This window comes from Puccinia triticina, chromosome 3A, assembly GCF_026914185.1.
Source record: "Puccinia triticina chromosome 3A, complete sequence".
Taxonomy (NCBI): Eukaryota; Fungi; Basidiomycota; class Pucciniomycetes; order Pucciniales; family Pucciniaceae; genus Puccinia; species Puccinia triticina.
This window is the reverse complement of record NC_070560.1, coordinates 8,481,067-8,505,841: the sequence shown is the minus strand read 5'-3', so window position 1 is coordinate 8,505,841 and position 24,775 is coordinate 8,481,067. Positions and strand designations below refer to the sequence as shown.

The 24,775-nt window shown below is 43.7% G+C and overlaps 1 protein-coding gene across 1 annotated transcript; it reads left to right on the top strand.

Annotated features, from left to right (window-relative positions):
• Positions 1-445: 445 nt before the first annotated feature.
• On the top strand, positions 446-1,397 carry PtA15_3A895 (uncharacterized protein; the record flags this gene model as incomplete). Its single annotated transcript, XM_053167908.1, has 7 exons — positions 446-506; positions 578-633; positions 696-770; positions 865-885; positions 961-991; positions 1,058-1,264; positions 1,342-1,397. The coding sequence occupies 7 exons, from the start codon at positions 446-448 to the stop codon at positions 1,395-1,397; spliced, it is 507 nt and encodes a 168-aa protein (XP_053019079.1).
• Positions 1,398-24,775: the final 23,378 nt, after the last annotated feature.

The following is a 24,775-nucleotide window of genomic DNA, read 5'->3' as shown; positions in this document are numbered from 1 at the left end:
AAAATTTGTACACTCTTTCAGTGACCCGACATTCTAACTCACTCCCTGATTCTTGTCTAATATTGCAGGACCCAACTTCTATTGTATACCTCTTCCCCGTTTGCTTTGTTTCTACTAAGCAGGTCTTCTAGAACCAAGCGATCCAGCGGTGTCAGCTCTCAAAATAATACTTATCATCAATTCCTTAGTGCCCACTAGCATCTTTTGAATCACCTTGTTTGGTTTAACAAGACTTACTGCTACTATCACCATAACTGGATTCATGCGGCTGCCCTATACTTCTGCAAACACCAATCCAGCCACTGGACATGTGCAAAATGTCAAGCCTACTAAGGCATGGTTGGATGAGAACCCAGCTTAGTCAAGTCCCTTGTTTTACAATGCAATAATATGTGCGGTCAAACTACAGCATCCTGATAGCTTTCCTCCAATTTCAGTTGCTCACATGACACCGGAGATCCAGGCCTTGGAATGTGGGATGAACACACGGCTTGTGTATCCTCATAGTGAGTGAATCATTCCCTCACCACGCCTGGAGAATGAACGTGTTCTTTGACTTGAGGTCAATGATATGTAGTTCAACTTTTTTCTTGGTTCAAGGTTAACCATAATGAGGATCATTACCATGGCTGTGTCAGTATAAAATCTTTCCTCCGGTATTTTGTATTTTGCTAACTTAAATACCAATCAAACAGCCTTATGGAGACTGTTGGGCTTTCACAACATTTCCAGGACCCGATGACTTGGAAATTGATTTTACCTGGTCTCATGTATTTTTCTGGCAGTGAGCTCACCATTGACCTGTTAAGAGCGACACGTGTAAAGTCAAACTGATGTTATCTTGCTGTTTCTTGACACACCCAGACTCGGGAGGAATTTCAGGAAGTCAGTAATCACTGGTAGTCAACAGCTTCTCAGATTAGGGCACTTTGCTGAATCTTTCCCTTTTTTCTTTTGAAGCTCTTTGAAACATCTGGGGTTAAGCTAATTTGTGAGTCATTCACACTCACCATCCAAAGCAATCATTCTAACAATTTCAATGCATTCCACACATCAGACGACCCCCAAACTGGTGCTTTTGGCTATGAGCAGAGCCTCAGTGGCAAATTTTTTGATGGACCAATCCCCTCGAACACGCTTCAACTGCTTCACAATGAGAATTATCCCCACTTTGATCCCCAAAGCATCCACGGATGGCCTAAAGGTGCTGCTGATTGTTTCATGTGGGGCAAAGAGCCGCCTCATATTAAATGTGGTCTACCATGTAAGCATTACCACAGGAGAATCAGCAATCAGACCACAAACCCATTGAACAAAACCCCATATATTCATTTGTTACAGGCCGGCTGAACAAAGATCCTGGAATGAACTCCGGTGTATACGGTTCCAAGATGTGAGCACCTGCTCCACCCAGCACATATCCATTCCCCCTCAACTGGAAACCTACGCCAAGAGCACAATGTCCAAAGGACGGTACCATTCCTGCCAAAGACAAATGCGGCTTGTTTTGCGTGTGTGTGGCTGAGTGCAAGAACAGTGACTGCAAATCAAAATGCAGTTCCAAAGCCGCCAACATTAAGGCTGATTCAAAGGGGAAGGTTGTTGATAACCCTTCAAGAAACTGCAAGAAAGAGGTCCTTGGCTTTAAATTTGTTAGTCTTCCTCATAAAATTGGGCTATGGGCTTTGCAGTTCCTGTGGCGGCCTGCACTGGGCTGGAGATTGTGCTTTGAGCTACAGGAATAAGGAAAAAACTGATCACACAATGTGTTGCGCAAAGTGGCAGGCTGGTTGTGGTCATGCTGTTGAACCGTGCAGCGCGCCAGCGCCTGCAGCGGCGGAGCCGCATTGTACTCTAGTAATGGTTTATTTCAGGATGATTTCCAACTGATTTCAAGCTGACTTCCAGTCTTGTTCATACCTATTCAATATTTCTTTACCAAAGGCCTCCAGCACAGTCATGGAAAAAAGTTACGGTAAGGCACTGCCTGGGGAGTGGGGACATATCTCCCCTGGTGCTTCTGGTACTTTGTACCACACCAGGCAGCCGAAAGGGTGAAGAGTTGAGAGATTCACTAGAGGCAGTTGAAGAAGTTTGTTCGGGGCCTTGAAGCCTGCAGGGGTGTAACACGGGATTGAGTTTAGTGTGAAGGAAAGATGGCGCATTGCATCCGCCCAGAAAAGTTTTGGGAGATTAGCGCTCTGAAGGGAGCAGCGGATTAGATTTCCAAGCGTGCGGTTGGTTCGCTCGGCGACCCCATTCAATTCGGGAGAGTGAGGAGGGCCCGGTTCATGAGAAATTCCAGCAAGATTTAGATAGGAAGTGAACTCATTCGAGATATACTCCCCACCGTTGTCGGATTGCAGCGCCAGGATCTTGTGGGAACCATCCCTCTCAAAGTGGGCACGCAAGATTTTAAAGCACGAGAAAACATTTGATTTGGATTTCATGGGAAATAGAAAGACAGCTTTGGAGAAATCGTCAACGAATGTAACAAAATATTTGTACCCCTCCCTGGATACTACCTCAAAGGATTCAACGTCGGAGTGGATGAGCTTTCCAGGAGTGTCTGACCGGTACATCAAACAAGACTTGAAGGACAAGCAATGCATCTTTGATTTTACACACGTTGTACACCGTTGGACGTCCACTTTGTTCATGATGTTTGGTTTGACATTCAAGGTTTTGAGTAGGCATTTGAGAGGCCGGAGGCCTATGTGGGAGAGGCGCCGATGATAGCCAAGGAGGGTACTGTCAACGGAGGACAGACCGTGGGCTGAGGTGGAAAATGACTTTACCTCTTTGGACGGCAGGTAGTATAAGCCACCTTTGCGATAGCCGTGTCCGACAATCTTGCCATCAACGGTGAGGGAGTCGGATTTAATGATGTCGCACCCGTTGTAAGACTCAAAAGGTGTCGTGAGACCCTTTTGCTGAATGGCGAAAGGTATGGATGAGGTGCAAGCTCTGCCTTTCTGTATATCAGAAAACAAGACCACCAAGGTAAGCTTGGCAATTTATTTTGTGATAGGATATGTTCGAAGATGAGATATATAAGAGGATTGTTGTCAATGTCTGAGGTTAATGGGGTTACTGATGTATGAGATAGGTGACGGTGACTTGATGTCTTGAGCGGGGCTTGAACCTAGGTCCTTGGCCTGGGGGTATATAAGTTCAGAAAGTGAGGAGTGATGTGGACGAGAGGGAGCTAAGCCCAACCAGGAGTGGAACCGGGGACTGGTTACTGGTGAAAGGTGTGTGACTGAGTGGTGATATAAATTTCAAATGGAGTGTGAAAGGTATGTGAAACTGAGTGGTGATGTGAACTGATAACTGTGATATGTATAGATGATAATATGAGTGGTGATAAGTGAGTAGGGAATATATATACTGCTGGATGGCATGAGGATCTGAGGGGGAATGTCCCCTGATGGGATGAGGAGAAAACAACTGGCAGGCAGAGGCCTCCTTATATAGACAATGATGAGGGAATTTAGCTCCAGGGGAACAGCTTGGAGGGAATTTGGCTGGTGAGAAAGTACAACTGAGGGAATTTAGCTAGACTATCTACAATGCGTCCCTTTGATATGCAAACAGGATCATATATATTCATACAAGGATTTTCCAAGATCAAAGATATGCAAATGGGAAACAAACATATGCAAGGGGAAATAGGAGGTGAGGCCTGATAAAAGGAAGGATGAAAATTAATTCATGTGCTGTATTCATTATGCCAAGTATGGTAGCCAAGAGTTGAGTCTGTGTGTGAACCCGCTCGGTGTGAGCCTGAGTCTCTTTAGTGACAGCAGGAAACAAGAAAGAAAAGGGGAATAATTGGATTTCTTTGGATAAAGAAAATACAATTATGAGAGAGAGAGAGAAAGAGAGAGAGAAACTGAGCAGCATTAAGATGAGCAGATATTCAAGGTTATTCTGGTGGGAATGCACGTCCACTGGCAATGCTACCTCTTCAGAAGAGTGCTGCCAAGCTGTGCTAGAGAGTGCTACAGCCTCCTCTCACCAAAGAAACGTGGAGGGTCTCTGGATTAGATAAATTTAATCCAGCCACAATTTTTTAGCTTCCTTCTGGATAGTCAAGGTTTTTAAAGGGAAACCTAAGGGACAGCCGTTTAATCAAGATAAGGCAAAGGCCAGCAGTTATGGAGGGACAGCCCTGTGATCAAGAGAAGGCAAAGGCCAGCAGGAAAGAACAGATCAAGCAAAACACAGAGTTGTACCTCTGAGATAAACAAGGTTCAGTGAAAGAGGTTACTTACTGTCAATATCCTAGGCGCCTGTGACGGTAGGTATACTGGGAGTGTTGTAAACTCTTTGGTGGTGATCCTGGGATTATCTGGGGTGTGGTTCTGGTGTGCTGAAGTCTGTAGATCCGCCTCAGGCAAGGGGGATCCTGACTACGAAAATTTTCACAGTTTACTTATGTAATTCACATATGTACATGTGGTTTGGCGCGCCTGGTAGCGCTGACACGTCACAACTGCGCATGCGCGCCACAACTCAATAACTCAGGGAAGGAGCATAGTTACAAAGAATTGGTAAGTTGTAACTAGGGTTAAAATTGCATGAGGAAACAGAATATGAAGTCTAAACAAGTTTATCTCCTAAGATGAAAAAGATATGAAGTAATTCATATGTAAAAAGTGGAAAAAGGCAGACTTTAGGTCAGCTGAGTTGACTCTAAGGCTGACATTCCCTACCACCAAAAGGGTTGGATTTCTGTAAGAAATTAAACCACAGGGGTAGACCTTTTCTCACTTCTGAATTTCCTGAGAAGGATAGCAGAGTCTGGAATGTCTTTCTCAAGGAGCCATTCATCATAATCAGCACTCATGCCTTTGTATCTAGCCAAGTACATCATGACATCTCTGTTCTCCACTCTCAATCTTTTGTCTCTTAGGATCTTCTGTATAACTTTACTCTGAGGGTTCTTATCCATGGGGGGAATGACAACTTTAACTTTCTGTCTCAAGGGGAACTTATCTGGATTGGGGTCTTTGTATGGTTTCACTAAGCTAGCAGGGAAAGTAGGATGTTTTCTGCTGAACTCTTCAGTCAGAATCACTTCTACAGCATTCTTTCCATGTAAAGCTTTCACAAGGAATGGTCCAGTAAAGGAATCTCTCATCTTCTGTTGGAAAATAATCCTGATGGTAAGATGCATATGCAATATGTCATTGGAGTTCGGCCAAAGCAAACTTCAACTTCACTCATCCCGCGAATAGACAGTGACTTGACTGCTGTACTATTCATCGCTGTTGTAGTGATGATGCCTCTGATGTCATTGCTCCTCCCTGCCCGCCTCTTGACTCCCTGATACTCCAAATGTGGAGTTTGTACACCCCACCTCTCAACACCCCCCCTCAAACTCCACACCTCTAAGTACAATATGAGAGCCAAAAAAAAATTAGAAGAAAACAGGTGAAATGAAAATGAGACATGAGAGATGTGAAAACAAAATTTGAGTAAGCTGAGGGAAGGTAAAAGATGGATAGAACAATGTAAGAATGTAGAAATTCAGTTTGATAAAATCTTTGCCATTAAGTTGGAGTGTATGGTCGCCCGGACTGGTTTTGTGAGAAAATAAGCTATGTTGGTGTTTGTCGAGACCCATTGAAGGTTGATATTGTGTTCTCGGACTGCGTTGTTTACAAAGAAAAAATTCTGCTCAAGACTCTTCATTCTGTCCTTCAATGCATTATCGTCCGAAACTAACACCGCCGCTTGGTTGTCACATTTCATTGTTATTGAAGGCTTCTCGTCTAGTGAATGGATGATTGGAATTAGAAAGCGCAGGAAATCCACTGATGATCCCAAAGAGATGAACTCGGCAGCGCAAGTCGACGTTGCCACGACTTTCTGCCTTCTTGATCCCCATGCCACAGGACTATTGAACATCGTGATTACAAAACCTGAAGTCGAACGTTGGAATTCCCCCCCCCAGTTCGCATCAACCCATGCCACCAGTTCATCTCCGGAGGGTTGTAGGCGTAGTCGCTTTGATCTTGTTGTGTCGATGTATTGAACGAGATGCGATAGTTCCTTCCAATGTGTCTCGTTCGGATTAGAGCTGAACCTTGCCAAATAGTTGACCGCGAAGCTGATGTCTGGCCTCGTACCCAGTGCTAGATAGTTTATTGACCCAATCAATGACTGGTAGAGAGTCGCCAATATTGGTTCACCCCATGATGTAGTGAGGTTATCGCCGGATAGTGGAGTGTAGGTCGGTACTATTGTCTTACATACTTCAGATTTGAATTTCGACGATAACTGGTCGATCAGAAGATGTTGGCTGAGAAATATTGCATTGTCTTCATAATCTAGTCGAATGCCGACTAGTTTGTCGGGTTTGGAGTCCCATTTGACACGTAAGCTTGATTCCATCTTCTCTCTAAGAAGGTCGATGTCTGCCTGATTTGATCCGAACACGATGCCGTCGTCTACATGGATCCACACGATGATGACCGAATCACCACGTTTATATCGATATAAGCACTCTTCGACCTCGTCTCAATCAAAACCCCAGCCATGTAACAGTCCCTTGAAGTGTTTCCACCAGCAGCGGCTGGCTTGTCGCGTACCGTATAATGCTTTCTTGAGCTTGAGTACTTTCCCCGCCAGATGCGGAAATAATTTGACCGGGGGGTCGGCATATATGGTCTCCTCTATTGGACTATGAACGAATGCCCCAGTAATGTCAAAAGAATTAATTACCCATTTGTTCTTGATGGCCAGATTTAGTAGTAACCGGAGCGTTGAAAGGGAAGCTGTGGGCGCAAAGGTAGATCAAACGTCCTTGCCCAATCGTTGTTTGAAACCGCGAACCACAAATCTCGCTTTGAGCTTGTTTATCGAACCGTCTGCGTTGCGTTTAATGTCGAAAACAAACTGCGTCCCAATTGAGTGTTTGCCTTCCTTGTCTTGTACCTCAAATGTATCGATGTCGGTCAGTTGGTCCCATTCCGTCATGCATGCATTTCGCCATTTGGTTGATGCCGGGGATCTGAGCGCAGCTTTAAGTGTTGTTGGTATTTCAGAGTCTGATATAGCTTGAATGTTGTCAATAATAGAGTCCTGGGCCTCGCATATCTCACTTGTTCGCTCCTTTCCCAGTGTCAGAACTCTACGAACGATCTGATTATTAGCCAGTGATTCTGGAATAGGGAACAAAGGTTTCCCCTGGAAATCAAGGAAACTAGCACACTCTGAATTTACCACCTTGCACGTCGATGGATTCCAAAAAAACCAGCCCCTTTCGTCATCCTGGTAGCCTACGAGGTAGCCAGTCCAGCCGCGCTGATCCAATTTTCTCCGGCGTTCCTTGGGGATGTGAACGGTCGCGCGAGACCCAAAGGGATAAAATGTGTGCGCCACTGGTTCTCGGCCACACCACATCTCAAGAGGTGACGTCTTGCAGCGTTGATTGGATAGTCGATTTACTAGGAAGCACGCACAGCGATATGCGTAAGACCAGAGAGTAGACGGTAACGCCAAATGTGCAAGTGTAGATCGTGCTATGTCGCCTAGGGTTTGATTGAGCCGTTCAGCTTCTCCGTTTTGTTCAGGTGTGTAAGGCGATGTGAATATTATTTTGCAGCCAACTGATTCAAGGTAGTGCGCCAGTGGTTCAACTGTGTACTCTTTAGCATTGTCGCATCGGATAAACTTTGGGGCCGAATTGAAATGATTAACGATCTTCTTCACTAGTGCGGATATGATGGACGGCACCTCCGATCTCGACTTCATGGGATAAACAAAAGAGTACGTTGTGGCGTGATCTCGGACAGTCAGCAGAAATCGATGGCCATTGATGTCGGGGTCGAACGGCCCCATGACGTCCGTCACAAGAAGATCTAGACGTTCGTCCCGCGGAATGACTTCTGGAAGTGAATGACGTTGACGCTCGCTCTTAGTGTGTTTGCATGTTTCACAAATGAAAGGTTGCCATGCCTTCAGGTCGAATGACGGTACAAATCTACGAAGAAAATCTTTTACAATCGGATCAGATACGTGTCCGAGACGACAATGCCAGTCGTATGATGGCGAGGTTATGCGAGTAGACAGCCGGGTCGAAACCTTCATGGCAGATGGCGAGAAGACATGAAAAGAAGACGGGGTGATAATCCACGAACGGTTGGTGTAATGGGCCGTAATTGAAACAAATGAAGAAATTAAAGAGATGTCATTGTTGGGAAGAAACGTTGGTCGGAAGCCGGATTCAATCAGTTGGCCGAGACTAAGTAGAGTGCCCGTCATTTCCGGGCTGTATAGGACTTTTGGTATCGTGAGGGTACCAACCCCATTGTCCATCTTCAGGTGCCCACTATGCGTGGCCATCATCGAACCGGTGGACGATGCAAGATTCAGTTTTATTGCATGCCTTAGAGGTCTGATTGAAGAAAAGGAATGGAAAGATCCGCTCACGTGGTGGGTCGCCCCTGAATCCAAAACCGTGCCTGCGCCGGTCGCACCATTCGCATCCGCGCCCACCGCCGATCGAACTGCCGCACTCTGATCAATGCCGGTGGGTGGGTCGTTTGGTGATGCGACCTGGCGGGCGAAACCAGAAGCGGGGCGACCAGAGATGGGGGTATTTGGAGGTGGCAGCTTGGCATTGCTGCGGAGCGTCGGACAAGACGATCTCCAATGTCCTTGCCCCCCGCAATAAGAGCATGGTTTTCCGTTGAAGATTGTCGGGTCGGTTGGGCCATGGTTCCCTTTCCGAATGTTGTTGATTGCAGCCGAGATATCGTCGACTGTGGGATTTCCTGGCCTTCCAACTTGTTGTTGCCGATGGGTCAATTGGTTGTTGGTTTGAGGAGTCCGAGACGGAAGACGACCGGTGAGTTGCTGATGAGGTTGTTGCTGCCTATATCCGTTCCAGCTCGCTTGATTGTTTGAGAAACCATGTTGGTGAGAACGAAAAACCAATACATTTTGTGGTTGATTGGTGTCGAATCTGCTGCTTTCCCCATAAGCGGAAGTGACAATCGCTTGTATGTCACGTGCTGTGACCTCTTTCCTGTCCCCCAATTGAAGGGATATATTTTGGAAGAGCTGAGACCGTGAAATCGATGGTGGGGTTGGGGCCACAGCTTGCAAGAAAAGACTTTCAACCAGGGGCGGTAGTCCCGCCTGTGCATTCTTGAGATCGGCAAACACGTTGAATATCTTGTTGAATAAACCTTGGACCTGGGATGGTTCGGTTGTTGGTCCGGAAATCCGAAATTTGAGGAGTCGGTCCATAAGTTCCATCTGTCTGAATCAAATCGTTCCCTGAAAGTTTGCCTGGACTGCATCAAAAGCCTCGGTGCCCTTTGTGTGACGATCGACAAGTGACGACAGTTCATCGTTGACCTTGATTTGAATGAGATAAAGGAGGCAATTCTCCTCTTGAGCCGAGATCTTCTTGTAGTTGTCCGGGGAGTCGAAAAACTTCGCATGATTCAATGTCAGTAGGATTACCCGGGACAAGTCCCTTTTCCACTTGTTGAAGTTCGATCCGTCGGCCGCCAATTGTTCAATTTCCGATTTGTACACACTCGGTTGTTGTAGACATTTGTTTCTGGGTGTTGCCTTGATCGCGGTGGCTGACGACATCAATTGTATTGGCTGTTCAGGACTCAAAGGTGAATCAGGGGTGGGAGTCGATCTTTCCGACGAAGTTTCCGCTGGTGAAGTTCCTCGAGGTACTTTGATTATTGGTCGATATTTTGGTCTCGGGATGTCAATTGTGATAGGTAAACCAAAAGGGTTCGTGACTATTCTGCTGTTTGATACAATGGGAGCCGCTGATGAAGATCCTTCTCCGATGTGCCGAGTTAAAAATTTTGAGAATATGTACGAAACTTCCGAGATGAATGGAGATGGAGGCCAAATGTGTTCTAACGGGTCTGGTTTCTCGTCGAGTGGAGATGGAGGTAGGGGTGGGAGTTTCAATAGGTTTTTGTAAGCCTTCGTCTGTTTTGGCCGTTTTGCTCGTGTCGGTGGAGGAAGTGGTCCTGTCAACTGTGATTTATCTTGGCGGGTGTTAACCATAAACCGGAGCAAATGAGTTGATGAATCGAAAAAACCAAACGGGCTAGCTCAGTTGGTAGAGTAATCAACTCTTAATCTGTTGTAGTGATGATGCCTCTGATGTCATTGCTCCTCCCTGCCCGCCTCTTGACTCCCTGATACTCCAAATGTGGAGTTTGTACACCCCACCTCTCAACAATCGCATCCACTCCGTCAAACATCCTAGCCCTTAATCAACTTTCGATAAACGTCCTACAGTGCTGTTTGGTTCCGATTCAAAAACAAGACTAGATTCAGAAGACTCAGGAGGAGCCCGGTTCAGACACAAGTGGAGGTATTACTTGATTCTCATTCTTTTCTCACTAGTCCTTTCTATATCTCCTTGATTGTGTTTCTCTCAATATTAACCTCTTTTCTTTTCATAGGCTTGTCTTGTCTGTTTCCTTTTTATTCCTGTTAAAATCTTCCTTAAGAATCTTTTAGTTAGGACCCGAACTATAAGAAGGTACATGTGATTTCACTCTTTCAATCATACTATCTTTTATTTCATTTTATTAACTCTTTATTGTTCTCAGTGTTATACTACTACTAGCTTTAGTTTTGTGTGCTGCAATAAAGTTTATAAGATCTCAAATTCCTACATCTTCTTGGGGCCAGACAAGTTATTGAAGTTTGCTGTGGATATCAGGACTTTGTCACCAATTTTAAAGGATGGTTCTTTGTGAGTGTTGTCCCATCTTTCTTTGTTATAAGAAGTAGCTTCTGTTATGCATTGCTCAGCATGTTTTCTTGCTTTCTCAAAGATTTTCCCATAGGCAAGAGCAGTAGGATGAATGTCTACAGAGTCTTGTTTCAAGAAATTTCTGGGGAGGTTTGGCATCCAGCCTTTCTCCAGGATGGCAGGGGGTTTTCCAGTGGTTAAATGTATGCTGGTGCAATATGCTAGCTCAAGGATTGGTAGAAGTGAAACCCAGTCATGAGTGTATCCATCATTGTCTTTGAATTCTAGACCATATGCACAAAACCTCCTGATCATGTCTTCAAGTGTTTGAATCATTCTTTCAGCTAGTCCATCAGTCTGGGGGTGATAAGCAGTGGAGAAGTAGAGTTTTGTTCCTAGCATACCATGTAAACCAGTCCAGAATTCAGATGTGAACTTGGGATCTCTGTCAGAGATGATGATCCTGGGGATGCCAGTTCTAGGCATTACTCTGTTCCAAAACAGTATGGCAGTGTCCATGGCAGAGTCATCCTTAAAGCAGGGTACAAATACGGGGGTCTTAGATTATCTGTCTACTATTACCAGACAAGCATTGAAACTAGCAGCTCCTCCAGGAGACAAGGAAGTTACCCAATTCATATTAATCACATCCCATGGCTTTGAGGGTTCTTCAATTTTCATGAGCAATCCAAATCTCTTGCCTGTGGACTTATTGGCTTTCTGGCATCTGTCGCAGGAAGAGCAGTATTCACCAGTGTCTTGTCTCCAATTAGCCCACCAGGCAGTATCAGCTACTTTCTCCAAAGTCCTGTCTTCAGAAAGATGACCAGAGTAGACACTGTCATGGCATTCATGCAAGATGGGGTTGATACTTTCTTTGTCAGCTAGGACTAGGACAGAATTGTGTTTTTCTCTGAAGTAGATGAGGCCATCAAATATAGAGAATCTTCCTTCATCATATAGCTTTTTCCAAGGATCTTGTAGAAAGTTTTTCAGCTGGGCATCTTTAGCATCTTTCAACAAAAGTTCAGACAATATAGCAGTGTTTTTATCTTGCTTGTAACCTTCTCTTACTGAGTCAAAGAACTCATTCTTGAAAGTAGAGACATGGATGCCCATTATGGGGAATCTATCATCATCTTTATCCTCTGGGTCATAAGCAGGATCACTAGGATCATTTGGCAAAGCCCATCTGCTAAGTCCATCAGCATTCTTGTGAATATTCCCATCTCTGTGGATTATAGTCATGTTGCCTCTGTATTCTTGAATGGCAATCTGCCACCTGAGCATATGTCTGTTGGGAGTCTTCATGTTCAGCAGTGATCTCGAAGCTGTGCAATCTGTTACAACATGAAAGACACTGCCATCCAAGTAGTAATGGAGTTTTTCCAGGGTCCAAACCAGGCATAAGCATTCAAGTTGACTAGCACCATATCTTGTTTCACTGTCCTTCAGTTGTCTGGATATGAAAACAATGGGTCCTTCTTTTCTCACTCCATCAATGAATTGGACTTGATGTAAAGCAGAACCTAGACCAGTCATGCTAGCATCTACATATAGTGTGAAGGGATGGGCCCAGTCAGGAAACAGTAGCAATGGAGCTGTGGTCAGTTTCTCTTTTAACAAGTTGTAAGCTACTATTCTATGATGAGTCATCTCATATATGACATCAATCCTTGTCAGTTCAGTTAGAGGTTTTGCTATCTCTGCAAATTTCTCAATGTGTTGTCTGTAGTAACCAGCAAAACCAAGAAATGATTGCATTTCTTTCCTATTAGTAGGCACTGGCTTTTGGAGGACAGCAGCTACTTTATTCTGATCTATTCCTATGGCAATGCCAGAGACAAGATGGCCTAGAGCTTTGATCTGATCAAATCCAAAGTTACACTTCTTCAAGGAGATTTTCATGTTCATGTTAATGACAACTTTCAGGATCCTGTCTATCCTATTGAGGTGTTCCTCCCAAGCGTTGGACATAATGATGATATCATCAATGTAGATAATGACCCACTTCTCATCAATCTCCTTTCTGAACTCAATGTCCATCATCCTCTGGAAATGAGAGGGGGCATTCTTGATTCCAAAGGGCATTCTCAGGTATTCATATATTCCTTTGTGCATGATAATCCTGAGTAGATGTCTAGAATCTTCTGCAATGACATTCTGGTGAAAACCTTTGAGTACATCCATACTAGTCAGATACTTAGCTTTGGCCAGGTTGTTCAGAGTCTCACTGATCTTGGGAATGGGATACCTTTCTGAAGCAGTGTAGGAATTCAAAGCTCTGAAGTCTCCTACCATTCTGGACTTTCCATTATGCCAGGCAATGATTACGGGAGTAGTGATCTCAACTACTTCATTATGACCAACTTTCCTTAGAACATTCAGGTTTACTAGCTCTTCAATGTGTTGCTCAAGAGCTTCTCTGCTTTTGGGGCTGGCAGGATAAGGAGGTCTTCTGAGGAGGGGAGGATAGGGTCTCTCAGTTGTCAATTTGATATGAACTTCATGACCCTTAATGGCACCAAGGGGCTGGTTGGTGTTAGAGAAGGCAAGTTTGTTATTGTAGAGGACTTCAAACAGCTTCTCCTTTTGCTCAATAGTTAACTTATCACTGAACTTGGCTTCACAGAGTTCTTCTACAATAAATTGCTGTAGTTGAGGATGGGACTCTTTACTGCAGAGATTTCATTGGAAGGATTGATTTTCTCCAGATGATGAGACTTAAAACTGAATATCTTCCTCTTATTCTCATTTCCAATGGTAAAGAATCTCTCTTTGCTGTTTGTGATGTCAAAGCCATAGAGAGACATGTAATCATTTCCAAGGATAAGGTAGTTTATTCTTGCATTTCTCATAACTACAAATTCTGCTAGAATTCTAATGGAACCTTTAGTGTGAGGAAAAATCAAAGCCATTTCTATAATGCCCATTGGCTGTGATTGATCACTACAGCTGTGGAATTTAGCATGGTTGATTGGCATGAGCTTGTTCTCCCATTCTGGTATTATAGAATCCAGCAATCTGTTGCTGATGATTGAGCAAGAAGCTCCACTATCAAGAAGACATTTTTGTTCTCTGGATTCAATGAGGACAGTGGTGAGATTTGCTTTTCCAGTAAGATGGGCTTTTCCTCTATCAGGTTTACATTTCATCAGTCTAGCATCCTCTATATGGGAAGACTGGCAGGATTTGTCCCAGGTCTGAGGTTGATGAGTTTCAGCTTGGATTTCAGCTATGGAGAAGTCTTGGCTTATTTCACATTCTACCGCATGTGCTCCAAAATTAAAGTCAACTAAGGGATCATAATTGGCACCATTTCCGTTCTCCATGGCAAGGATCATGTGATTGGTTCTATGATTCTCTTCTTCTTCATCTAGTTCTGATTCAGAATTTTGTAGCTCACCTTGATCTTCTCCATTGTCACTCTTGGAATCATCATTATCCTCCATTCCTACATTATTGATTCTGTTCTTCTTCTTAGGGCATTCCCTGGAGAAGTGGCCAGTTTGTTTGCAGAAATGGCATATAAGTTTTTCCTTTTCAGGAGCAGAGACAGGATTTCTCTTTGTAGAGGAGTCAATTTGCTTATCAGTTTTCTCAGGGGCAGGATTGTTTCTCCATTGGGATCTGTTTGGAGTATTATAGTTGTTTGTCACAGGCTTGTTCCTCTTCATGACTCTGTCTATGACTTCTTCAGCAATTATAACCATATCCTCAAAGCTCATTTCAGTAGCATCTCTTTTATATCTGCTTTTAATAGCATGCTCAAGGTTTGGAGGGCATTGCTTTAAGATTTTCTCACAAATAAGATACTGACTGGGTTCAGGTTGATAATGGTTACCAAACCATTTATGGATTTTTCTCCCATCATAGGCAAAGTGATCATTCTCAAACTCCTGTTGCATTTTCCATTTCCAGTTCTCAGTGCCAAACCTATTTCTGATGGCATTCTTCCACCAAGCCCAAGATTTGTTTCCATACTGGTCTCTGATGCCTAGGTACCAATTCCTTGCAGTGTGAGTCAACAAGATTGTCAATCTACTGATTATCATATTATCTAGCATCAGGTAATCTCTTACAAGGATATCAGTGTTTTTAATCCAAAGTTCATGATTGTAAGGCAATTCTCCAGAGAATTTCTCCCAATCTCCATTCTTAGGGATACCTTTCCACAATTCTTTCCTCATTTCAAAGTCTACTGCTCCATGATCAATATAGGGGAATTCTTCTTGTGCAGTTGCATTAGTAGCATTGCTTGTAGGTTTAGAGAAGTTATCCCTGGATGGCCTTTGAGGTTCAGGAGTAGGAATAGGTGGAGGGCCTCTGTGTTCTTGCTGTTGTTCCTGATGAACATTCTGAAAAGGGTTATTGTACAAGAGATGTGGGGGCTGTTCTCTATCCTTTTGGGTCATTAAGGAATCTAATTTGGAACTCACAGAATTTATCACAGAAGATATATCACTGAATCTTCTCTTGGATTGTTCAAACCTGTTGTGTTCATTAACATGAAGATCATTAATCTGATTGCCAATGGATTAAAGGTTGTGATCCAGTTTCTCTTCAAGTCCTTTCAAATTCTGGCCAATGTTGTCCATGTTGGAATGGCATTGTGATTCATTTACCAGAATCAAATCTTGGATAGTCTTGAATTTCTCATCCATGTGTTTTTTCATTTGCTCTAACATATTGTTGCTCACATTGGATTTCTCTCTGGCACTTTCTCCTATATTATTCAGGATTTGGTCTAGTAAGAATGGGATGAATTCACTTTTAAAGAGATCAAGAATGGAATCATTTAATACTTCTTTAAAGTTGCTAACACAAGATTCAAGAAGTGTACCAGGAATGGTTTCAACAGTGCCAGAAAATTCAGATAGAAATTTAGAGAACAATACTTGTAGTTTTTCTTCTAGAAACAAGGGGCCATTTCTTGACATTTCATTGTTAAGATTGTTGAGGAAAAATTCCCTATTGGAAGGGTCAGAGAGATTGTCAATGTCTAAACTAAGACCTAAAGGACAATCACTACTTAATGAACTTTTAGGCAAGGATTCTACTAATATGGGCCTCTGTCAGCCTTAGAGTCATCACAGCTGACCTAAAAGCTGCCTCTTCTACCTTTGTTACATATAAATTACTTTATATCTTTTTCATCTTAAGAGATAACCTTGTTTTGACTTCATATTCTGTTTCCTCATGCAATTTTAACCCTAGTTACAACTTATTAATTCATTGTAACTATACTCCTTCCCTGAGTTATTGAGTTGTGGCGCGCTTGCGCAGTTGTGACGTGTCAGCGCTACCAGGCGCGCCAAACCACATGTACATATGTAAATTACATAAGCAAACTGTGAAAATTTTCGTAGTCAGGATCCCCCTTGCCTGAGGTGGATCTACAGACTTCAGCACACCAGAACCACCACCCAGATAACTCCAGGATCACCACCAAAGAGCCTACTATACTCCCAGTATACCTACCGTCACAGGCGCCTAGGATATTGACAGTAAGTAACCTCTTTCACTGAACCTTGTTTATCTCAGAGGTACAACTCTGTGTCTTGCTTGATCTGCTCTTTCTTCTGGTTTTGCCTCCTTCTTGATCACAGGGCTGTCCCTCCAAATCTACAGGCCTTTGCCTCTATCTTGATCACAGGGCTGTCCCTTATTATCAATTGGCCTTTGCCACAAATCTAGGTTGCAGGGCTGTCCCTCAGGTTCCCCATTAAGAACCTTGACTGTCCAGAGAGAAGTCTAAAAAACTGTGGCTGGTTTAAACTTATCTAATCCAGATACCCTCCTGAGAGGAAGCTGTAGCACTTCTAGCACAGATAAGCAGCACTCTTCAGAAGAGTAGCATTGCCAGTGGACGTGCATTCCCACTAGAATAACCTAGTACTTCTCTTCTTCCTTATCCTGCTTGGTTTCCCTTTCTCTTTCTCTTTTTCTCTTATAGTTGTAGTTTCTTTATCCCAAGAAATCCAACCATTGCCCCCCCATTTCTTGTGTCCTGTGGTCACTGTAGAGACCCAGGCTCACAATTGGGGGCCTCATCGGGAAAATTACTCACCTTTCATAATTCTAGACTGCTATAAAGCCAAAGGACTGATCATCCTGACCAAATCAAACAAAAAACTCTTAAAAATTCGAAAAAATTCATTTTAAAAAATTTTCTACATATCCTACTAACCCTAAAATTCTTCTAAAATTATCCAAAATTACTTTTATATTGATAAATTTCCTAACTGAACCCTTGAAAAAATTTTTTTACGCCCTGTGTACTCGTGAAAGTGCAGAATTGCGACTCCTCCGCGCCGCTATTTATCCCTTCGTCGGACTTATCCTCCCCAGAACCCTCTATATCTTTGGATCAAGAAGAGATAGCGAAAAACGGAGTGCGCTCAAAAGATTCTCCTGCTTCTTATCTACAATTACCGCAGTTGACCGCAAAAAAATTCTTAACAGCGCAGACTAGCGCAGACGACGAAAACTACGACGAAAGAGTAGTAGCAGATCCGTGTAACGGCAACTTAATCAGTAGCACGTCGTGGACCCCTATAGCTAACGCAAAAGCGCCGAAAACTCGACGAAAGAAGACCGTAGCTCCCGTCAACATAGCCGAGTGGACTTCTAATCCCTCAGCGAAGTCAAGCGCAAGAGAAAACAAGAAGAAAGCGTCTTCTACTACTAGGAAAAGCAAAAGGATTTCCGCTAAATCCAAATCTTCAGGTATTTAACCTTGAAAAACTCTTAATCCTCAATTTTACCGCTTAATTACCCTCCCTTCTTACACATAATCATCATGCCTCCTCACCTTAGAAATGGCCGAGACCTCTCCGAAGAGCTCCGCCACCGGTACCGTCTTAGCCCAGCCGCCAAAGAACGGCTTCGAAGGGCTAGAAGCAGCCTTGCCGGAACTACAGGAGGATTTTCTCAAGCTCCCGGAAGAGGAGCCGCTCCCCCCAGATACCGGGATCACTCCGGCCCTATACCAGCCGAGGGAAACATCCATAGCCCTAGCGTTGAGCAGATCCACGCCGGTTCCGCGGCCTATCGACAGGGAGCAGATAGACTTGACGGTGAACCTTCCTCCGACGAGTCAACCGCCCTCCCAGCCTACCAACCCAGAGGGCATGAGATCCACAGCGCCGCCCAATCTAGCCCTCCTTCCGTACACTCAGAGCCCTCGACGGGAGGCGTCCTCCGGTGTGGTAGACGGAAAAGTGGAAAAATAAAAAGTTTTTTCTATGCCACATAATTACTCATACTAGGCCTCAAGATACCATCAAATGGACCCCAGAAATGGATTCTACGGCCAATTTCACCCCTAGTCACCACTGGAAGCACCCCTGGACCCCCTCTAGTGTGGAAGTTACACCTCATGGACACATATCACACGGCCAGCCCCAGTAACCCAGCTGTCACCTGCCTCAATCCAAGTTTCACAGTAGTACACTTATACATATCACAGGATACAAACATACATCTCCCTGTCAGGCTACACTCATTACATATTAACTACATACATCCTTTATATACATAGTATGACATCATTTACACTGTTTCTGCAGCCTCAGACTTTGTGTATAAACTAATGCCCCCTGTATGACAGCTCATGCAGTCTACTGTCACCTCATGCATGCGTTAGAATTTTCTTTTGTATATTCTGACACCACTCATGCGCCCCTGAGGGGTTATGACATCATTTGTATCTACTCCCACCAGCTAAAATCCCTCACCCTGTTGTCTAGATTAGCTGAAACCCTAACCCACAAGCCCCTCAGGGGCTCCCCTTTTGTCTATAAAAGGAGCTCTCTCCACCCCCAGTGGCCTGCTCCCCAGTTCCTCACCCAGAACTCACAAGTCACCCAACACTCATCCACACTCAAATCCTAAAACCCTTATAACAATAAATCAACCCTTATAACAACATTTCAACCCTTATAACAAAGTAATTGAAACACTTACACGTTGCCAGTCAAACAGATTTCATCTGGAACAGACCAGACCTATCACTTAATAAAACTTGCCAAGCTGAGCTTGGTGGGTCTTGTTGACTGATAACAGAAGGGCAGAGCTTGCAACTCCATCATACCCTTCACCATTCAGCAAAAGGGTTTCATTACCACTTTTGAGTCTTACAAGGGAGTCCCCAACGTGATCGGATAACCCTGTTTGATCAACCACGTGTAACGAACTTCAATTCAACCCAAAGTAATTGCCAAGGGATCACAATTGTGCTAGTGAAAAAGGATCAAGTCATCAACAACTCTAGTACGGACAGTGGCATATTCATTTATTCCGTTGGACAACTAGTCAACCTTTGAACCATCCCAGGAACCAATTTCAACTCAAACCAGAAGGACTTGTCAAAGGATCTGAACTTCTAGCGGCGAAAAGAATCAAATTTATCAACAAATCTAGAACAATCAACGGCATATTCAGTTATTCTGTTGGACGACTAGTCGACTATTAGGAACCATCTAAGGAACCAACTACGAACCTCTGAAAGGAACACATAACTACCAAACCTGAAAGGAGTGTTTCGAAGGAAGCAGCTAATTATATACTGGAAGACGGTGTGTAGTACCTAAGGATCTGGATAATTAGATACTGTTAGAAGAAAACTCTGGAGCCAACTCGAAGGAAACAGCCAATTATATACTGAAAGACGGTGTGTAGTACCTAAGGATTCAGATAATTAGGATACTGTTTGAAGAACCCTCCCAGCACGGTAAAGTTATTTATATCAATATTAAACCCCCCCCAATTTGCCCTGGTAAAGAGACCAGAGACCAGATATTATTGTTTCTTTTTCAGAGCACAGTAACAGTTACCAAGGATTGAATGTATAATGAAACTACGGAATCAACAAGAATCAACATGAATTTATTGTTTGGCGTACCAGATTTTGAAGATACAATTCTTCCAGAAACCACTTCAAGGAAAAGGCCTTTTACAGGAACTCCAGCTATGATTAGGAATATGGAAAATACAATGTCAACTTGGCCAAGGAAAGACAAAGGGAAAGGACGAGAGAATAAATTCAGAGATCCTGCTGAAGAACACTTACGTGACTCAGATGAAACTCAACAAAACCAGAATATTCCACTCAGAGGCACTGTGTCACATCAACAACCATCTGCTTATGGAATCAACAAGAATGAAGCCATTCAAGAACCTACATATCAACACAAATTTCAACAAAGACAACATTCAGAACATCATCAATATCAACAAACAACATATTATCAACATCAACCAATACCTTATCAACAACCAAGTCTATCATACCAAGAATCCGATTATCCACCGGGAATCATTGATGACAATGAATTATTCTACAATGGAAATCGATTCTTTGAATTCCTACGGAGATACGAAAGGGCAGCAGATTGGTTTGGTTCAACAAAATTTCAAAGAGCTCTTCAGATTGGACGATTTATACGAACAGAGGAACTGAAGTGCCAAATTGAGGATATGGACGTTTACGAAGAATGCAACTGGGATACCCTGCGTAAGGAAATGATTGACACCTGGGGAGAATTTGATTCTTCAGTTTTGTACACCAAGAAGGATCTATTCAAGGTAGCAGAACAACAGGCCCAACAAGGAATCTTAAACTACCAGGCTTACAGAAGATATCTTGGAAAATTCAACACAATACTTGATTACATGATGGAATCCTACCAGGTTTGGAAGAAAGAAGAAGCCAGTGTTTTATTCTTAAGTGCCTTTTCAAGAGAAAGTCAGGAAAACATCAATCAAACCTTATTCAACAACGGCCAGCTTCAGAGAAGTAGGAAATATGAAGTTACCAAATGGAATCACCTGGTTGCCGCTGCAGAAATGGAAGTTATACAGATAGAGGAATACTTCTGGAGAAAAATCGAAACTCTGCAGCAAGAACTTGTGGAACTCCAAAAACAAGCAAAGGCACTAGACTTACCTCCGGATTACAACCAGCAACTCAAATTCACAGAAGAACCAAGTGAACATGAACCGGCCATGGAAATCACACAACCTGTTATGGATGTTTTGGAACCAATAACAGATAATTCAGAACCTATTACGGAAACGGAAACTTACTCTCAGGAATTGGTTTTTGAGCAAGCGGCCTCAACAATTCACCTACAGGATATGGTGGTAAACCAGAAAACAGTGTCAAACTTAATGGATACACCAATGGAGCTTAAACACTTTGTTATTGACATACCAGAATTTGTCTCCAATGATGTGGATATGGCAATCAGCATGGATCAGGAAGGAATTTTGGATCAATCTATTCAACAAAACCAAACTGTGGATCATCAGACACCTCAAATCAACAATCATGACTCACAAATTGAAGATTCTATCCTTACAGAAACAACAGTTCAGGAGTCTCAATTTTCTCACATCCCGGCTATAGTTTTGATTGAAGATATCAACAAACTGGGAAGCAAGATTTTCAACAAGCACCTCTTTAAACCTCACTTGGATCAACAAGAAGAAATTTTCAACAAATTTAACCTTCAAGCCCCAGGACCCACAGATACAGACCCTGGAGAAAATGAAGGCAAGACTATCAGTATATGCAACCCAAGTATTAGTACTACTACAGATCTCAGCCCAACAGACTCACAAATTCCAATCGGTCCAAATCCAATCTGTACACCCTCTGAAGACATGTTTATCTTGCTGCCTGCACCGGTTCCACCAGATATTAACTCAACAACAACAAACTCAAGTGGCAAACTCAATGAAGGCCATGCAGAACCTAAACAAGAGCTGGAAAGATCATTCAACAATCTATATCAACTTGGACAACAAAAGAATCAAATTATTTACTTATTTTACTCAATTAGAAAGCTCCTTTTTCAAGCATCACTAAAGATTCCGCCCGACCGCTTTGGACAACTTCAGACACACTTCAAACTGCCAAGGCTCCTTGTTGGAATTGGTTAAACATTTACCATTTTTCTATTTTCTGAATCATCAAAACAGATATCAGCTCTAAATTCTGAAACTCTTGGGGCTTAAATCTTTCAAGTTGGGGGAGGAACTCACATTCTTTCAAAAAGTCACTCTTTTATCACCCTCCTCCCACCATCAATCTCACAGTACACAATTCAGAATATCTCAAAATTCTATGGAAACCTCCAACTAAATCTACCTCCTCAGCAAGAGTTTAAACTGCTTATCAACACTCGTTTTTAAAAAACCACACTCTTTTTACTTTTTTTCTTTCTTACAAATAACTCACTTTCTTTGAGGTCGAGGACAACCTCTATAAGTTGAGGGAGGGGGTCTGGGGGGATTAATTTCACGAAGAAGAAAGAAAACATTTTTTTTTTTTTTTTGGTTTTTCTACTATATGTATCAATTTTTTTTTTTTGATTTTATGCTAAGTTTACCCTGGTTCAAACTTGGACGGAGCCAGGGGAGCGTTCCCAGTATCCATTAGCTCTACTGGACCGGATATCCACACAGCCGGGGGCCCGACATAAACGGATAAGAAGAGCAAATGACTTACCGGAAGTCACTCGCTTGACGAGCGGATCGGATCATCCACGAAGGGACGGTCAGTATCCGGGCCCTGGCGTTGGACACAACAAGCAGGGACAGGGAATCCTCCCGGGGCAATAATCTACCGGCCAGAGTCTATTCGACTGCGGCTCTGTCAACAGTGAATGGGCGCTCGGTTGGAGCAGCCCCATCTCCAGCAGCTCGATCCTCTCAAGTTCGTTTGGCACAGAACCGAGGGGCGATAGTCCCTCCTTGATATATTGATCCATCCATGATCAGGATGGGATTGTGGATGGAGAATCCCGGCTAGCAAACAGTAAGAACGAACAAACGGGTCAGCGACGCTGTGGCTAAGAAAGATACATGTAGCTACACAGACAACAAAGGCTCACACGAGCCAACGCTTTGGCGGAGGTCCTTGGTTCCTCAGAGGATAAGGTGTAGAAGTCTAAAGGAACTCAGGTATACTTGACAAGTGGATGAGAGTGAGATGGTGGTTGAGGGTAAGATTTCCAGGAGAGATGAGAGGTCTTTTTATACTCGAGCGGGCTCTGCGGGCACCTACCGGTCCATATGTAGGGCACTTGGACCCACTTCCAGACTCGCCAAAAAAAAAAAAAAAAAAAGAAACAAACGGTCTGCTCATTTAGAAGGCGAGCATGTCGTTCGACTCGGCCAAAACATTTCAGATCGAACCAAGCCAAATGTCGCCTGGGACCACCTTCTGGCTTGAGGAATACATATACATACATATCCAGTTATGGCTGGTCAGTACATAGTCAAAAAGACAAAGAAAGACGGCCGTCAGTCTTCTCCGTCTTAGCACCGGTAAAAAGAAGGTAAATATGTACTCACTGTTGAGGGTATGGGCTATTGAGTCCGGCGAGCGAAGCTGTCCGCGGTGATGGTACGAGTCGGGCTGTTAAAAACAAGATCTGACTGTCAGCTGTCAGAATTTGGATACACAAATGAAGCTGTCGTTTTCTTTCCTTCTTCTTGACGGAAACCAAGAAGAACGGTCAGAATAAGGAAAGAGAAACCACCCACCCAAAAGGACAAAGACGGTCCGAGGCTCGAACGAGTCGACTTGAGAATCGAAGCCCTCATTGAGCACCGATGACGTAGTCGAAGAGGTCGGAAGATCGGCGAAGTCGAAGGGCTGGGTGCTGGCAGAGGACGAGATGTAAGGATATATCGATACCCCCTATGGGGTAAGGTCGATATACATACACATACCCCCCAGGCAGGGTAGGGAGTAAACACTCGAGACCGAACGGGAGCTTGGACGGGCGGACACAATGAGCACTGTGTACCCGGGCCCCAAGCCCGACCAACCAATCATCAGAGGCGGGGTCGAGTCCCCAATCACTACTCGTACACCGAGGCCCGCGGCTTCAACAGCGCGCACCCTAAGGCGCTAGAGCAACAGCTGCGGCCGCCACCACAGCACAAGCGCCACCACAGCACAAACTGCGCAACTGCGAACTGCGGACTGCGCGCAGCACTTCGACTCCCAGAACTGACAAAAAGTTATTGTCAAGAAAAAACCCCAAAAATGACATAAATCAATTTTTTGGCCAATTTTCACCCTGTGCAGCCTCTCAAGCCACATGGCCCAGAAGACGTCAAAATGACCAATTCTCCAAGAATTCTGCAAATCACCACCTAAATTCACCATGTCACAGGTTCAAAAGTTGACAGAAAGCACTTTTCACGTCGAAATTGTCTGGGGACAGACAATAAGTTGGGGGAGGATGTGGTAGACGGAAAAGTGGAAAAATAAAAAGTTTTTTTTCTATGCCACATAATTACTCATACTAGGCCTCAAGATACCATCAAATGGACCCCAGAAATGGATTCTACGGCCAATTTTACCCTTAGTCACCACTGGAAGCACCCCTGGACCCCCTCTAGTGTGGAAGTTACACCTCATGGACACATATCACACGGCCAGCCCCAGTAACCCAGCTGTCACCTGCCTCAATCCAAGTTTCACAGTAGTACACTTATACATATCACAGGATACAAACATACATCTCCCTGTCAGGCTACACTCATTACATATTAACTACATACATCCTTTATATACATAGTATGACATCATTTACACTGTTTCTGCAGCCTCAGACTTTGTGTATAAACTAATGCCCCCTGTATGACAGCTCATGCAGTCTACTGTCACCTCATGCATGCGTTAGAATTTTCTTTTGTATATTCTGACACCACTCATGCGCCCCTGAGGGGTTATGACATCATTTGTATCTACTCCCACCAGCTAAAATCCCTCACCCTGTTGTCTAGATTAGCTGAAACCCTAACCCACAAGCCCCTCAGGGGCTCCCCTTTTGTCTATAAAAGGAGCTCTCTCCACCCCCAGTGGCCTGCTCCCCAGTTCCTCACCCAGAACTCACAAGTCACCCAACACTCATCCACACTCAAATCCTAAAACCCTTATAACAATAAATCAACCCTTATAACAACATTTCAACCCTTATAACAAAGTAATTGAAA